A 14359-nucleotide genomic window follows, 5' to 3' on the forward strand; every position below is an offset into this window, starting at 1 on the left:
GTTAGTGTGCAATGAATCTAAAATATGTGAATGTTAAATTTTCATCATTACATTATGGAAAATAATTAACTTTATCACAATATGCTAATATTTTGAGAAGGACCTGTATGACTGATTCTAACACATGAACATACTTTGAACCATTGCGTTGTGGATTCTCCTGCATGTTTAGGTCATCCTGCTTGAAGGCAAACCTTCACCCTCATCTCAAGTCTTTTGCAGCCTAGAAACAGGTTTTTTTTCCAGGACTGCCCTGGATGTATGATTAGTTCTAGCCATCGCTCATTATCTTTGACCAGCTTTCCTGTCCATGTAGAAGAAAAGCATCCTCCCAGCATGATGCCACACACACCATGCTTCAGCATGGGGATGATGTGTTCTAAGTGCAGTTTTTTCCTCCACACCTGTTTTGTATGTTGTTTGTTTCACAGATCTGTATGAAGTGAAAGACAGACTTTAGAAATGTAAAACCGTCCCTTATTTCTAAGCACACCCTGATCCGTTATTTCCCATTCTTCTCTGTGCTGCTCTCCATGACGCCAAGCACAGCTGGTCTCTGTGACCCAGCAGGACCACTTCATTTTCCCTGATGGGACACCCACACATCCATAGTCTCCACTCACTGGCAGGCGGGGTTATCACTCCAAGCTGCCAGTGCTGAGCTACAACAAACGCATCCACAGACGCGCTGCTGATGTTCTTTGGAGCGCAGGCTTTCCTCTCTGAACTTCCCATTTCTCTTCTGCAAAAGCAGCAACACCTCTGCTGCTCCTCTGTGCCATCAAACCTGGAGAAATAATTTTGGAACAAAGTTTGGCGGACGCAACTTTATGTGTTTCGCGCTACCTGCACATGCAGAGGACAATGCTCTCCACATCCGTGCGCCCCTCATCCAACTGGAGCCACATACAGATGAGACATTTGGGCCCGGTTCTGATCGGCTTTTGAATCTTGAAGTGTGCATCTTCAGGTGAAACTGCTCGGCTTGAGGAGGGGGGGAGGGGAGGGGCGGGGTGGGGGTGGAACAGGCCAACATGAGGGTTTGTAACAGGGGGATGATGATGCTTCTGACCACGGCGGGCGCTTTCTGCGCATTCAGCCTCATGACCATCGCAGTGGGCACGGACTACTGGCTCTACTCCCGCGGGATGTGTCGCTCCAAGAACCTGAACGACAACGAGACCGTCCACAAAAACGAGGAGGTCCTGACCCACTCGGGACTTTGGAGGACCTGCTGCACCGAGGGTAGAACTTCAACTCACACTTTCACAGAGAAATCAGAACAAATAATATAAAGATGCAGGGTGAATTTTAATAGCACGACAAAACTGTTTTTATGCCCGCTCCAAGGGGGATGAGAAATCCAAGAAAATTTGTATGAGTCGTAAGATTTAAACTAAATTAAATGTTAAAATCATTAATATAAAGTGCAAATTTAGTAAAAGAAATATTGATGCACATGTCAAGCAAAATAAAATAACCTACCTACCACTAACATTTTCAGCTCTTTGTGTTTACTATGAAGTAACGAACACCTATGGCAGCCTTAAAAGTTCAACATATTTGCTCAGTTAATTAAATTTTTTTTTTGTAGATATTAATCAGTATTTGTTCGTAGAAATTATTTAGGATTAACAGAATATGCTAATTACACACAAACTTTACTAAATTAAGTCCAGCCTTTTTAATTATCAATATTTATATAAATGTAATTACTGGTCTAATTTGGTTGGGTTTTAACTATTCTGTTTTATATGGACTTAGACTGGAGACACAACAGACAATAGTTATCAAGTTATATTAAATTAAGTGGAGGTTCAAAACATCTCTACCATCAAGTATATAATGGAATAAGAGCATGCATTACACTATAATCTATAACAATTTTCATCGGTATGCATTTATAGGGATGTAGTGTGTAAGCTGTAGTCATTAGTGCACTCAAACAAGTTTTATGGATGCAGAGGATCCCATACAGGTCCTTCTCAAAAAATTAGCATATTGTGATAAAGTTCATTATTTTCCATAATGTCATGATGAAAATTTAACATTCATATATTTTAGATTCATTGCACACTAACTGAAATATTTCAGGTCTTTTATTGTCTTAATACGGATGATTTTGGCATACAGCTCATGAAAACCCAAAATTTCTATCTCACAAAATTAGCATATCATTAAAAGGGTCTCTAAACGAGCTATGAACCTAATCATCTGAATCAACGAGTTAACTCTAAACACCTGCAAAAGATTCCTGAGGCCTTTAAAACTCCCAGCCTGGTTCATCACTCAAAACCCCAATCATGGGTAAGACTGCTGACCTGACTGCTGTCCAGAAGGCCACTATTGACACCCTCAAGCAAGAGGGTAAGACACAGAAAGACATTTCTGAACGAATAGGCTGTTCCCAGAGTGCTGCATCAAGGCACCTCAGTGGGAAGGAAAAAGTGTGGCAGAAAACGCTGCACAACGAGAAGAGGTGACCGGACCCTGAGGAAGATTGTGGAGAAGGGCCGATTCCAGACCTTGGGGGACCTGCGGAAGCAGTGGACTGAGTCTGGAGTAGAAACATCCAGAGCCACCGTGCACAGGCGTGTGCAGGAAATGGGCTACAGGTGCTGCATTCCCCAGGTCAAGCCACTTTTGAACCAGAAACAGCGGCAGAAGAGCCTGACTTGGGCTACAGAGAAGCAGCACTGGACTGTTGCTCAGTGGTCCAAAGTACTTTTTTCGGATGAAAGCAAATTCTGCATGTCATTCGGAAATCAAGGTGCCAGAGTCTGGAGGAAGACTGGGGAGAAGGAAATGCCAAAATGCCAGAAGTCCAGTGTCAAGTACCCACAGTCAGTGATGGTCTGGGGTGCCGTGTCAGCTGCTGGTGTTGGTCCACTGTGTTTTATCAAGGGCAGGGTCAATGCAGCTAGCTATCAGGAGATTTTGGAGCACTTCATGCTTCCATCTGCTAAAAAGCTTTATGGAGATGAAGATTTCCTTTTTCAGCACGACCTGACACCAGCTCACAGTGCCAAAACCACTGGTAAATGGTTTACTGACCATGGTATCACTGTGCTCAATTGGCCTGCCAACTCTCCTGACCTGAACCCCATAGAGAATCTGTGGGATATTGTGAAGAGAACGTTGAGAGACTCAAGACCCAACACTCTGGATGAGCTAAAGGCCGCTATCGAAGCATCCTGGGCCTCCATAAGACCTCAGCAGTGCCACAGGCTGATTGCCTCCATGCCACGCCGCATTGAAGCAGTCATTTCTGCAAAAGGATTTCCGACCAAGTATTGTGTGCATAACTGTACATGATTATTTGAAGGTTGATGTTTTTTGTATTAAAAACACTTTTCTTTTATTGGTCGGATGAAATATGCTAATTTTGTGAGATAGGAATTTTGGGTTTTCATGAGCTGTATGCCAAAATCATCCGTATTAAGACAATGAAAGACCTGAAATATTTCAGTTAGTGTGCAATGAATCTAAAATATATGAATATTAAATTTTCATCATTACATTATAGAAAATAATGAACTTTATCACAATATGCTAATTTTTTTAGAAGGACCTGTATATAACCACCTCTGCTGGATCCTTCTTTGCAGCAGAATCATGGCTGGTAAACCCTCAAAACTGTATCTTTTATAAATTCGTCTGGTTTGTATTACATATTTAAAAGAAATAATAAGATTAACGCATAAAATGTTAATGAACCAGTGATAAACTTTTTAAATCTATTCTAACGACAACTGCTGCCTCGGAGAAGCTCAGCTTGTTGGCATGTTTGACTTTAGCATTAGCGCTGTTGCTAAACCCGCTAAAGCTTCATGCAAACCAAAATTCTTGTTCTGACACAGAAACTTTCTAAGCCACAGGTCTTATGACAGCTCTCAACTTTTACCAAGTGAATATATTCCTTTATATTATAATCCATATGAACATTTTAGCCTTCCTGTTACTCTCCTGGACATGGGGAACAGGAATTACAGTCAGCTGAAACATCATCTTCTCTTAAATCTTTCCAAAACATTTGGGTAGGATTTCCTTCAAAACAAAGTTATTAATGTTATTTGAATTAAAATTACATATACAAACAAATAAGCTTGGTTAGAATTCAAATGTATCGTGTTTTCTCTCTAAAGGTATACATTTGCAAAAAATAAAATAATGTAATAAAATAAAATAAAGCCTAAATGGAGTAGGAACTTACTATGGACAGAAAATCTTATAACTAATAATAATTCAAAGTAAAACTCCTTTTTTGTCTTCATCATTAACAAAATGCTAGAGAATCCATCACAACACAATTTACTATACAGCATGAAGCTGCTCATGAAATGCTTTTTCCAAGTGCAAATTAGTTTTCACTTTATTAGCTCTTCACTCTCAATGTACAACTGTTCCAATAACATATAAAATTGTTTTTTTGCAAATATTTCTGTTTGTGAAAAAAATTATTTTTGAAGCATTATAAGACACTGAGTTGAAGTGTTTCCCTGCACCACGTACCGTATTTTATTTGGGATCTGTTTATTTTTCAGTGAGGGGAATAATTTATTAAGAATTTTCTTTCAGAAGAAAAGAGCACAGAAACTGAGTTCTGGGTAAGGGATAGGTGGAAACTAAGTTTTGAATTATTTATTGGTGTTTAATGACACCATTTCTCCTCCTATACTCCAATATTCTATGATTGCTTTTCTAATTTTCCAGAAAAAGTTCAATTGCTGTCTGTTTTATCCTGCTTTTACACCCAGCCTCTCCCTCCCTCTGCTACAAAGTGGTTTAATGGAGCAGCAACTAGGCATGTAAAGAACATCAATGTTTTCTACAACATTGTGTGTGGGACTGTTTGTGTGTCAGTCGGAGTCAATGAAAGCCACAAACAGGCAGAGTAATCTGTAGCTGAAAGCTAAGGTTTTACAGATTTTACATGTCTTTGTTTGAAATCATCTAACTTTGCACACATAAAATAGTATCTTCTGGACTCAAAACACAACTGTTAAAGTTTTCAATCAATAGATGCAGAACAACTTTCATCCATAAATCATGTGCTCAGAGATATATCTATTCCAGAGGCCAAGTAGGAACATGTACACCACAGTGCAATGCTGTTCGTACCCCTTGAACTTTTCTAATATAATTTAATGGGTTTTATCAGACAAAATGTTACGTATTTGTGTAGTAGTAAAATAATTTAAATTTTTTTACAAAGGCTAAAAAGTTTAGAAATATTTTTATTCAACCTCCTTTAGTTTGATACCCCTAAATAAAATCTAGTGCAGCAATTGCCTTGAGAAATCTCTAATTTCTAAAAAAACAGTCCACCTGTTAGAAGTTCTTCTCAGTATAAATCCAGCGCTCTGTGAAGGCCTCAGAGGTTTGTTAGAAAACATTTGTGAACAAGCAGCATTATAAATACCAAGGAACACAACAGACAGGTCAGGGATTAAGTTGGAGATCTCATGGACATCACCTGGATTCGGAGAGTATGACAGCTGCAGCCCACAGGCGGCCTGCAGCTGCAGGCGGCTCCTAGCAATTTGGTTTATGGGCTTTCAAACTTTGGTGTTTAGTTTAGCATCAAGGCACATTTGCGCCAGTTTTGGGAACCAAGCATGATTCATCAACAGTGGCCGTTATACAGCGTAGTAGAGACAGCGGAGCTTGCATAGCTGCGCGCACTTTTCCTTTGCATCAATAAACTATAGTTAAAACCAAAAAGGAGACGGCGACTCCGTGCTAGAACAGTTGTATGTACAATGTTTTCATTTGCATATCTTCAGCACCTTTGAATGTAACAGAAATGAATAGTTATACAGTGTGTTTTTGGAAATATATAAATAATATTTATATAATACATTCTTCATCTTCGCCATAGTCTACAGCTTCCACCAACCCATGAGTGACATTAAGGTTTGCGCAGAAAAACCAAATAATCTTCGGTGCCCAAGTTGAACCAGAGTTCGCACTCTAGGACCGCTGTTTGTCGGTGTAAACACACATTACCAGTTCCAAATCATGTTTGAAAACTGGAGCAGGCTCTTAACCGCGTTGGTGGAAAAGGGGTATAGGAGATCCATAATCTTAAAAGAAGCTAAGAGGCCCATGGTAACTGTTAAGACTTGAGCAACGTAGGACCCCAGAATGCAGACTAGCAGGCAGCATGATGGTAAGTGCAAAATATATTTAATAACACATCACAGGAGGTGATGGCAAAAACAGACACTGGCAGGTTGGCAAGACAGGCTTGGCATGATGAACAGGTGACATGAACTGAACAACTAGACATGATCTGAGAAATGTTTCCACGATGTGTAAACAGAACAGGTGTGTATAAATGGAGTGTGAACCAGGTGAAGCAAGACAGATTAACTAGGTGCAGGTGAACCGAATAAAGTTGATTAACAGAGAACACAACGTGACAGGAGCAAAACATGGCTTGAACAGAACGCAAATCCAAGGAAACAGACTAATAGAACTATAACTAGAAAAACATGAAACAAAAGCATAAACAGGAAAATAATAAACAGAAGCATGATTCAAAACTTGAGCTGTGAAGAACATATAAAGAAAAAACCTGAAACCAAAAACCAAACAAACTCTGGAGGAGTTTTTGAGATCTACAACACAGAAGTGATAGTCTGTTGACAGGACAACCATTATTCATCAAATCCTTTATGGAAAACTTTACCCCTTTTCCACCAATACGGTTTGAAGCCCTTTCCGATTCCTGAAAATGATTTTGAAACAGTAACGTGTTTCCACCAAAAAAACAGAGGTTCCAGAGCATGAACTCTTGTTCAACTTGGGCATCTCACAATACTTGGCTCTTCTGCGTGAACCGTAACGTCATCCGTGGGCGGGTTGAAGCTGCAGACAATAGAAGTAACAAGTACTCATGCTTGGTTCCCAAAACTGGTGGAAACGCACGTCGGTGCTCAACAAAACACCAAATTTCCAAGACTTGCAAACCGAACCTTTTCAAGATCAATAGTTCCTTTGGTAGAAAAACGCTACTTGTGAGAAGACAGACATTGTTGAAAGAAAGCAATGAGAAGTTTTGTTCAACATTTGCTACAAGCCATTGTAGACTCAGAAAACAAGTGGAATCAGGTGCTCTGGTCAGATGAGACCGACCAACATTTAACTTGGAAGAGCATATAGGAAAACTAACAAAACATTTCCTTCTGAATTCACCATCTCCAAGTGTAAGTGTTATGTTGACAGCATTATGGTGTGGGAATGCTTGATTGATGACTAAAGACTTAAACTAGGGTAGATGTTTCACCCTCCAGAAGGGAAACAACCCTAACCTAACAGTCAGAGCTGCCATATAGTGGTTTAGATAAAAATATATTTATGTGTTAGAATAGTCCAGGTTGAGTTGTTTAACATAGAGGATTGTGCAAAAAATTCTGTTTGTATATGTACAAAACTGACATACTCCAAAGGATTTGTGTCTGTAACTGGAGTTAAAGGTGGTTTTACAACATATTGACTGAGGGAGAGCTAAATATAAACGCACACCACACTTAAAATCCATAAAACCGTGCCTTATTTTCTGCCTTCTTCACAATAATGCACTTCTTTATGTTTGCCTAAAACATTGTGGCTGTAACCTAAAAAAAAATTGCAAAAGGTTTAATGAAGGTCTCTGAGTTGTTGATGTTGGTTGAGTTGTATCAACTGAATTAGTTGTATTTTGGTGACCATGAAGAACAACCCCACCTTCTAATCAATCTGGATGGCAGATAGGGACAGATTTGTCAATATATTCCTGTGTGTAAATACTGACGGGCACAGAGCAGGACTCACTCACAGCAGGAAGTATGAGTTCAGCTGAGCTTTGATTTTTGTGTTGGTCCACGTCATAACACAACAGAGAGCGGGACGTTAGCCTGTCAGCTCACGTCACCTCTTCATCCCTCATATTTGGAGAGAAAAACAGTGAAAATGATTTATGTTTGTGAAAAGACCCAAGATGCAAGTAGGGAATCTATGTGTAAAAGCATTCAGAGATCACTTATTTATTTCTTATTTTTTTCTCTCCTAAGGAGCCAGACTTTCCTGTTATCTCTTAAAGTGGCATTGATCAACAGTTGTTTCGCAGAAAATGGTTGTTTAAACTTTTCTATGTACCCTGAATGCCTTTTTACAACTATATGCCTATTAATCAAACTTGACCTACCATTCATGTTATGTCATGAATTAACTATGATTAACTACATTTATGGAGCACAGAGCTAAGTTTCATAAGCCATAACAAAGCCTGATTACTGCCAAAACTGTAGAATCAAGAAATCGCTTAAACTGAACCTGTGTGTCAGCATGACTTACGCTAAAAGATCTCACAAATCAACGCATCAAGCCCTGGTCTAAACAATTCAAAAGCAGCTAAGAAACACGGTCACTGACATTTATGTGTACAAAGAGTTAGTTACAAAGCCATTTTTAAGCCTTTTGGACTCCAGTGAACCACACTGAGATCTATTTTCCTCAAAAGGAGAAAACAGAATATTGGGGAACACTTTCTGCAGTGGCCTACCATTTATTTAAAAGCCGATTCCAACTCCTCTCTTTTTTCCCTGAGATCCCCTCGCTCCAGTCTGCTCCAAAGCAGCTGGAAAACCATCAGCCATAAACTGTCCAGGATGTGTTCACTGAACCAAGCTTCGGTGAAGCAGAGGGCAGCAAATCCGTGGAAGTCTAAGTCTGAGCTGAGAAGAAAGCCACAAACATGCATTGAGAAGGGGACCACATACCTTTATTAACCATTCACAAGCTAGAGATAATGTTTTTTAGGAAACATATTTGCTTTAAGTAGGCATTTCTGTTTTCATCTCTACCTGAGGTTTTTCCTGTCAGTAAAAAAGAATGCATTTTGCACATACGGAAAGATTCAGTTAAGTGCATAAGGGACTGTCTTGCAATGAAAACTTTGATTTTAACAGTTTAAAAATTATGCAAGTATCAGTTAAAAGAGCTCCTTGTATGTTAGGATCTCTGTTAGCTCAAGCCATCACGAATGAGACTATATGTGTTACAAATACATTCTACAGTCTTTTTCTGTTTTTCAGGAATATTTCGAGGTGTTTGTAAAGACATTGATCACTTCCCTGATGATGCAGACTATGAGCAGGATGCTGCAGAGTATTTACTACGTAAGTAACAGAAGAGTATATCTAGGAGTGATATTTGATAGGTAGATTCAAATTCTCTAAATATTCCCAAATATCGCTCTCCAGGAGCAGTTCGAGCCTCCAGCCTCTTCCCAATCCTCAGCGTGGGACTACTTTTTGTTGGGGGTTTGTGCGTTGCTGCCAGCGAGTTCTACAAGTCCCGCTACAATGTCATTCTTACCGCTGGTATTCTCTTTGTCTCTGCAGGTCAGACACAAACCATACAGTAACATGGAAATACAGGTTTTCCCTTTAATCCAATTAAACTATTAAAATAAAAGCTTGCCTAAGGCTGAGTTTCAATCTGGCTGGTTGTTAAATGTAAAAGTAAAATGTGCTGCATGTAGCACAAAGTAATGCATAATTGCACATTTTGAGTTGAAAGGAAAATGAAAACCGATTTGTATTTTTTTCTTTCAAATAAAGATATGAAAAGTGTGGCATGCATTTGTATTGAGTCCCATTGATGTAATGATTTGTAGAATCGGCTGTCCCGCAATGACAGCAGCAGGTTTTTTGGGGTTTGCCAGCTTTGCAAATAGAAACTGAAGGTGTTGGCCATTGCTCTTTTCAGAAAGCTCAAGCCCAATTAGACTGGTTGAAGAGCATCTGTAAACATCAATTTTCAAGTCTTGCCTCAGATTAACCATAGGATTTTGATCTGTGCTTTAGCCGAACCATGGTAGCAATTAATATGCTGTGATCCAAACCCTTCCATTGTAGCTTTAGCTCTATAGTTTTGGTTGTTGTCCTGCTGGAAGGTGAATCTCTACCCCAGTCTCAAGTATTTTGCTACCTTTAACATGTATTCTTCCATGATTGCCTTGTATTCAGCTCCATATTCCTATTGACTCTAACCAGCTTTCTGAAAGAAAATAATACCCGCCGCATGGAGATGCCACCACCATGTTCTTTAATGGAATGCTGTGTTCTGAGTGATATGCAGTGTTTATTTTCCAATCCAAATAATGTTTTGCATTGACAGAAAGTTACATTTTGATCTCACCTGACCAGTGCATGTTCTCCCACTGTTGTGTATGGCTTGCAGAAAATTTTAAGTGGGACTTCTCAAGATCATATTTGTAGAGTGCAAGACTGATAGCTGTGAATCTCTACAGCTCTTGTAGAGTTACCATGGGCATCTTGGCTGCATCTCTGATTGATGCTCTCCTTTCTTGGCCTGTTAGTTTCGATGGACAGCCATGTTTTGGTAGAGGTTCATAGCTTGGGATAATGTTTTATAACCTAACCCTGCTCTAAACATGTCAACATCTGTATCCCTGACCTGTCTGCCTTGTGTTTTGGTCTTCATGATCCTGTTTGTTCACTAATGTTCTCTAACAAACTTCTGAGGACTTCACAGAACACACAGAAGGACTCAACTTCTATATTAAGTGACTTCTAAAGGCAATTGGTTGCACTGGATTTTATATAGGTGTATCAGTGTAAAGAGGGGTCAAAAAATGCATGCCACACTTTTTAGAATTTTATTGCTAAAACGTTAAACCCCTTGTTTTGTCTCTGTCCCCTTGTTCAGGTCTCAGTAACATAATTGGCATCATTGTGTACATATCAGCCAACTCAGGGGACCCCAGTCAAAGCGACAACAAGAAGAGCTACTCCTATGGGTGGTCATTTTATTTTGGAGCTCTGTCTTTTGTGCTGGCTGAGATGGTGGGCGTCCTGGCAGTGCACGTGTTCATAGAAAAGCACAGGCAGCTTCGCACCAAAGGCCGGCCCTCGCTCATGAAGCCTCCCATCTCCCGGAACCCATCATCATACCGCAACCGCTACTACCAGAACCGCAGCCGACGCTACAGCTATAGGAGCAACCACAGCGTGGCAGACTCAACCTCACCAGGCTACCAAACGTCGCTGGTACGTGACCAGGAGGCCAGCATCTCGGATGAATCTAAAGTCACCACCATGGCTGGTTTGCCTACGCCAATGATGATGGGCTCAGAGTTTATGCTATATGCCTTAACTTCACCTCTAAAGGAGAGCAAGATTAACATGGATGTGGAGGACTTAACAACCGCAGCCACTCACAACACGAACATGCTGCCGGGAAATTGTGTGTCCAATCGAAGGACCACACCTGTCTGAGAGGAGCCAAACTGGAGAGGTGATACGGGACAAGACAGTCTTCTCTTGGTCTTCTTCTCGGCTTGAGAAGAGTGCAGACAATTTTTTTCTGTTGATCAGACATTTCTTTCAGATCCAGAAGGAACCATTTTGTTCCTTTGATTTATTACAGCAAAATGGTCAACAAAAACACAGTTTTACATCCAGTCATTTCACAGCTGTTGTTTGTGGTGTTGCTAAGATACATTTGAGTTACAGCTGAAACCAGATATTTACACACACTGCATAAAAGGACACATAACCATCTTATCTCACTGTCTGACATTATAGTGGCCAAAAATATTCCTGTTTTTGGATAATTAGAAATCAGGTTTCAAAGTTCACAAGTTTGATTCATCCTTGGGTACAATTTCCAATTGCCTTAGGGCACCTTGTCAATTTCGTCATACAGTTAGTTATATGCAAGAAAACGTATTTCTGGAAGAAAACTCACATTTGGTGTTTTATGCTTTAACTTAGAGTTGAATAAGAGGCTCAAAGCTGCATTTTGATTTTCAGCCACCATACCGTTCAGGAAGGAAATGAGTTCTGTGCCCCAGGATGAATCTGTTTGGGTACGTATCAACACCAGCACAAAATAAAGAGCTTGTAGAGATGCTGAAGCTGGTATGAGAGTTTCATTATTCAGTGTGAAACAGGTCCTGCACCAACATGGGCTGAAAGGCCTCTCTGAGAAGAGGAAACCATTGCTCCAAAAGCAACATCAGAGGTAGATACAGTTTGCATATGCACTCAGTGACAAATAACTTAATTTTTGCAGACATGTCCTGTGGTCTGGTGAAACTAATTAAGCATCATGTTGTGGGAGTGTTTAACTGCAGGAGGTACTGGTGCATTACAAAAAATAAATGGCATCATGAGGAAACAACATGGTATGGAAACACTGAACCGACATCTTAAGACATGAACCTGGAAGTTATAGCTGGGGCACAAATGAGTCTTCTAAATGGACTTTAACCATACCATCACATTAGCTACAAACTGGGTCAGCACAATTTATATTCTGGAGTGGTCATCACAAAGCCCTGATCTCAGTCCCACAGAAGATTTATAAGCAGAGCTGAACAGTGTGTGTGAGCAGGGCGGCCAGCAAACCCAACTCAGTTACTGCAGTTTAGTCAGGAGGAATGGGCCAAAATCCCAACAAACTATTGTTCGAAGCTCATACTGGTTAAAAGGAACTTCTTCCATGTAATACTACTCAAATGAATGTAAACGTATTAATTTGAGGAAAGTAATAAATATATTAGTTATCATAACTGACCTAAAACTGGAAAATGTTTTGTCTTATTTAATGCCTTATAGTGAGAAAAAAGTGGTATTTTAACATAGTTAATGTACCTGGTTTAAACTGTGACTGTAGTTTGCTTGCACATGAATGTTATTTATGCAGAGAGACAGAAAGGATGAGCTGTTCAACAAATAAAATAAAATGTATAATATCTGGTAAAAACGCCCATGGAAAGAATGCCAAACACAATATGGAAGTACCTTCCACTGAAGAAGTACTGCAATGATAATTATTATTCACCTGTCAACAAATGATTTAATCCTAACTAACTCACCACATATAACTTCTGTTTCTTTCTTCACATTTCAGAGAGTTTAAAATGATGTACCTTGTTTAAATGAGGACTGAATATTACTCTTAACCAAGTTAAATAAAATACAAAAATAGTATTACTCTGAATAAAATTTGGCTTGGAACTATTTTTAATGTCGAGAGGAAGACTGTGGTCAGAAAATCATCAGTAATCATGGTTGAAATTAAGTTTGATTAAATGAATAGATTCAGCTGCAACGTTTAAGGGAAGAAAAGAGGAATTAGGATTTAAACCTCTTGGGTATCTTTGCCTGAATAAAACCATTGGGATGTGTATTCTCTGAGTATTTTTTGGATATGCTAAACCAGACTCTATGTGGTGTGACCCAACAATGCAGACATCCATACACCTGACAGGGATATAACTGGGTCTTGTTCCTGTCCTCCTTTTTTGTGTCCTACATGTTAGAAATCGAAACCCCTTTAGATGCATTAGAGCACAACCTTTCTGTCTCTCAGTGTGTCTGAGTGTGTATGGTAAGTGAGCACTGAATTCATGTTAAGTGTGTAACCTAGTCCTTGTTTACATAAATTAAAGCTTATGAATAAACCGAATACGGCAAAATACAGGTACAAATCAACGTGTACAGTTGTGGCTTTTGTGTTGCATCTCAGGTATCTCCTTGTGTGTGACAGCGAATATTCAAATATCTGTCCATTAGTAACAAGGACAAAACAATTGACTCTATGTACTGGGAAAATATGAGATCCCTGTGTGTGAGCGTGCATGAATAAGCTGTGTTACAGATCGCGGCAGGGCAGAACAAACAGCTTCAGAGGACATACTGTACATCTTCACAACAGCAGGCAGGCAATGAAACAAGGCACATTACCATGGCAGCGGCAGCAGTTACCTTCAGACAAACGTTCAAAGTAGCAGTGTTGAATACAATCACACAATAAAGGAGCTGACAATATTATCATGAGCACCGTTTAGACTGTCTAAATGATCTCACATTGAGTTCCCGTTTCATTGTGCCTATTGTCAGCAGCGGAAGAATAACACTGGCTGATATTAAGCTTTTATTTTAATCATTTAGAAGGTGGAAGTAAATTCTCAAGGTTTGTGACACCTCTGCTGGATAATGTAATTCAGCAAAACTGGGCTGCTATCTATGTTGAAAGGACCGCAAGCATTAAGGATTGGCTTGTAATGCTAATAGTAAGACACTGGTCACTTCAAGGGGTCACATTAGTTTCTATACTATATCCTTCTGTATTGTTGGTGTTCTTGTTTTGAGCACACGACCCTCGAACCAAGTTTTAGCTTACATAAGAAAATGTCTATATGTGTTGCTAAATATTTTAAAGCTTATTTGAGTGAAATATCCTCTTAACTCATACAGTGCAGGACAAGTCTCTTGAGTCATCTTGATTTCTTTATATTTTCCTTCCAAGGAGCCATATTGGTATCAGTTAGCCTACTTAT

General features: G+C 39.6%; 1 protein-coding gene across 1 annotated transcript; it reads left to right on the forward strand.

Annotated features, from left to right (window-relative positions):
* Positions 1-705: 705 nt before the first annotated feature.
* cacng3a (calcium channel, voltage-dependent, gamma subunit 3a) lies at positions 706-13373 on the forward strand. Its single transcript, XM_047366490.1, has 4 exons — positions 706-1245; positions 9081-9164; positions 9249-9389; positions 10720-13373. The coding sequence occupies exons 1-4, from the start codon at positions 1035-1037 to the stop codon at positions 11286-11288; spliced, it is 1005 nt and encodes a 334-aa protein (XP_047222446.1). The 5' UTR covers positions 706-1034; the 3' UTR covers positions 11289-13373.
* The last annotated feature ends 986 nt before the right edge of the window (positions 13374-14359 follow it).

This window comes from Girardinichthys multiradiatus, chromosome 5 (genome assembly GCF_021462225.1).
Source record: "Girardinichthys multiradiatus isolate DD_20200921_A chromosome 5, DD_fGirMul_XY1, whole genome shotgun sequence".
Taxonomy (NCBI): domain Eukaryota; kingdom Metazoa; phylum Chordata; class Actinopteri; order Cyprinodontiformes; family Goodeidae; genus Girardinichthys; species Girardinichthys multiradiatus.

Excerpts from the sequence above, each read along its gene's own strand:
- cacng3a (XM_047366490.1), top strand. The coding sequence starts at position 1,035 with ATGAGGGTTTGTAACAGGGGGATGATGATGCTTCTGACCACGGCGGGC. Across the intron at positions 9,165-9,248 it reads TGCTGCAGAGTATTTACTAC|GAGCAGTTCGAGCCTCCAGC; the intron begins GTAAGTAACAGA and ends ATCGCTCTCCAG. Across the intron at positions 9,390-10,719 it reads TATTCTCTTTGTCTCTGCAG|GTCTCAGTAACATAATTGGC; the intron begins GTCAGACACAAA and ends CCCCTTGTTCAG.